Source organism: Morone saxatilis, unplaced genomic scaffold (genome assembly GCF_004916995.1).
Source record: "Morone saxatilis isolate NCDOM2014 unplaced genomic scaffold, NCSU_SB_2.0 Contig10, whole genome shotgun sequence".
In the NCBI taxonomy this organism is placed as follows: Eukaryota; Metazoa; Chordata; class Actinopteri; family Moronidae; genus Morone; species Morone saxatilis.
The window spans coordinates 9,023,251-9,026,711 of NW_023339652.1; the positions used below are offsets into that span (position 1 = coordinate 9,023,251).

The window sequence follows — 3,461 nt, forward strand, 5'->3', positions numbered from 1 at the left end:
TAAAATACTACACATTGTCCCTTTCAAGTAAAGGTGTTGAAGACAGTCTTGACCCACAGATTTATCTGCAAATGATAATAAAACAATCAAATTAAGCGTGTTGGTATGATTATTATGATGATGGTGTCTTCTCTTACGCAGTGGACGACAGATGAGGACCTGACAGAAGCCATCCGGTCAGTAGGCATCACAGATGTGCTGGAGATCAAGTTCTTTGAAAACAGAGCCAACGGCCAGTCAAAAGGGTGAGGTCTTTATTATCTGTCTGTGACATGATGGGACTAAATTAGAGCCTGCTACAACTTATGATGATTACTTCCTGGTACACATTGAAAGTAGTAAGTGGAATCCTATGTTGGATTGGGCAATTTTCCACATATCTGGTCATTCTGCTTTTTATTATTTATTATTGAAACCAAAAGATATATGTATGAGTTTAGCATTTGGTTTTTGTCAGCTTAAGATTGAAGCAGATTTTTTTTTTTTTATCTTTGATTTACACAAGTCACGGGTGAACAACAGGTCACACTGGTTTTATTTATTTATTTATTTATTTTTGCTTTAATCTGATTGTGTATCTTCTGCCTTTATCTTACAGGTTTGCGTTGGTGTGCGTGGGCTCAGAAGCATCATCCAGGAAGTTAATGGAGCTGCTGTCAAAGAGGGAGCTCCATGGTCAGAATCCCATCGTCACACCATGCAACAAACAGTCCCTCAGCCAGTTTGAGATGCAGTCACGCAAAAGTAAGTTTAAAAAAGTGCACCCTTGGCATCAGTATATTTTATACTGTACTCCGCACACATTTATTATTTATTACATATTAAATGGAAAACTGTTGTCTCATCATTTCACAGGTACCCAGTCAGGCCAGATGTCTGGAGAAGGTAAAGCTGGTCCCCCTGGCGCTGGCCCTCGTGGAGGTTTCCCCATGGGTCGAGGTAGAGGCAGATTCCCTGGACCACCCGGTCCTGGAGGAGACCGCTTCCCTGGGCCCGTTGGGCCTGGCGGGCCGCCACCACACTTTCCTGGTTAGTTTGTGGCAGTGTGATAGAGACAAAGCCCGTATCAGTTCACTCAGTTGAAATATAATATTTTAAAAGTGCAGAAGTCAGTCAGTACAAGTTATTGGAGGAGTGGGGGTCCAGTTATTGGACCTTGTTTAATGTTACATTGATTTTTCTGTACCAAACAAGGTGAGTTCATGGCAGAAAAGATAGAAAATCACTGGAACCCCAGCTGATTTCTATTTCCATTCTCATTTAAATAGATTAAATAATTTTCAGCTCAGCACTAGAAAGGAATTCATGGATGGATGCATTGAGAATACACATCATGAATCACACAGTTGGCTCACGACAGCATGTGTAATCTGTGATGTGTATGGATAAGTTTAATCACTTCTGGCGGTGGTCATGCTCTATCACCTTTTGAGGTTTATGTGTTAATGGATTCCTGATTTAGACATGGTATAGTTTTTATATATAATTATTTTTGTTTTTAGGCTTTTGTCATTCATGTGGTGATTATTTTTTTAATAATAATATAGCAGTGCAACAGATTGAAATAATCATCATAGTGTGACAAGTGCCTGGAAAACTTGGATTAATTAAAATTCTGCTTTCTGTCTGGCAGTGCTGGTCTGTTAGCACAATCCAGGCTTTGCTACTACTCACACCCGCATGAAACCAAGGATAGTTTGTTGTAGTGTGTGTTTTAATGTGAGGGAGCTTTCACCCATTAAATCTCGCCTGGCAGGGATGTGTCTTTGCATGTTTCCCTCCCCATCTGGTTTGTTTTTTCTTTGTCCCTCTTTACCTCCAGTTGAACAAATACTCCTTCCCTGGCTGCAATTTTCTGCTCACTGAAATTCCCAACACCATTCCTTGACAAGCAATTTGCTCAAAGCTTTACTTGGCAAGCTACCAACCTTAAGCTCCTCGCAAATATTGGATTGGCCGTCTTACACGCGTAGCGGGAGAGAATGGAGTAACCAGCTTTTCTCTTTTTTCCATTTTTGCGTCTTTTTCCCTCCATCCCACCTTTTTCACATTTCTTCTTTCGCTTAGTGGCTGGTGCCCCGTGCTGCTGGGCTGTGACAGGCCTTCAGTTAGTAGAGGGAAGTTTATAAAGGGAAGAGTTGTGATTGGTTTGCTTTCTTCCCCATTAGGCTCGGGGATGAGACCAGATCTGATTAGACACCAAGATGGCCCTCTGATGGATATGAGTTTCAATCCCTTCCCGCCGGGGGGCAGGAACGGGAGCTGGCGTGGCAGAGGTGAAACACCTCGATTGATCTAATTGATTTGATCGATCGCCTTTTTATCCTAACCCTCAGCTGTTTGTTGGTAGGAGTTGTGCCATTGAAACCGTCTGGTTGACTGCCCCAAAAACAGCTGAGTTTCTCACCAAACTCTCTAAATCCCTTAATAGACAGTTTCCATCAAATACTGTTGGCCCTACATGAGGTCAGAGTAGATACTCTGTGTTCACACAAATATTTTAGAGAAGCACATCGATTTGATCTAAAATTCCCAATCAGTTTTCTGAAGACCATCCTGCATTCTGCCCACTGAACTACATTCATACTACCTAAAGCAAATTCAACTTCTTTCACACTTGTATTAAATCTGGTTAGAATACATACAGGTACTTTTGTACTGCTTTTGCTTCACAATTCTCTTAGGATGTGTAATGGCTCAATGTCAAGAAAACACATCCCTTTTAAATTGTTTCTATAAAATTCCTTCATGCAGTTGCGTGAGAATTAAATTAAAAAAAAAAAAGTCTAATGACAAAGCCTTGCAGTCTCTCCTTTAATGACATCTCATGAGTGGCCCTTGCATGGAATAATCTGTGTGCTAACTGCAGTGTATACAGTTTCTGGCCATGCTGAGCTCTTGGGGCTGGCAAATAATAGCAGTGCACCCTTTCAGTTAAGTGTTGAGAGAGAAAAATCCAGCATTAAATGCAGGACCTCCGGTTAAAAAAAAAAAGCCTGCTTGAAACAGTGTGCTACAAGTGTTTCTCATCATCTGTTCTGTTGCCTTCTGATTTCATTTGCAGCATTATTTTATGTCCTTTTGACATGTGTTGTTCCCTGTAGCTATGGCTTGCTCTTCCTTATCTGTCTGTGTCATTGTTCCTGCTTTGAACTGCCTTAGTAAGTAAAACATGAAAAATACAGGCTACTAAGGGATATTAAAGTTTGAGCTTGACCGACAAATTGGTTGAGCTACATTGTTTTGTTTCAAACCAAGTCAATTACACATTCAAGCTGAACCAGTCTTTTATTTTCTCGATCTACTCAAAATGATGGGGAAACCTACCTACCTACCTGCTAATATAGGCAACTTTGTCTTTGTCTCATGCGCTTCTGTTTTGTCCCTTGTGTTCTCTTTTAGGTGGGATGCAAGGTCCCCCACGTCCTCCTCCTGGTCCCCCTGGTCCCCCTGGCCCTCCA

The 3,461-nt window shown here is 41.4% G+C and overlaps 1 protein-coding gene across 1 annotated transcript in view; it reads left to right on the top strand.

The window, feature by feature from the left end:
• Positions 1–3,461, top strand: part of cpsf6 (cleavage and polyadenylation specific factor 6) — a gene marked incomplete in the record, with an annotated part of 14,475 nt that overhangs the window by 2,246 nt on the left and 8,768 nt on the right. The window contains 5 exon segments of the mRNA XM_035672800.1: positions 142–245; positions 599–744; positions 856–1,029; positions 2,169–2,276; positions 3,403–3,423. Coding sequence (XP_035528693.1) covers positions 142–245; positions 599–744; positions 856–1,029; positions 2,169–2,276; positions 3,403–3,423 — 553 coding nt within the window.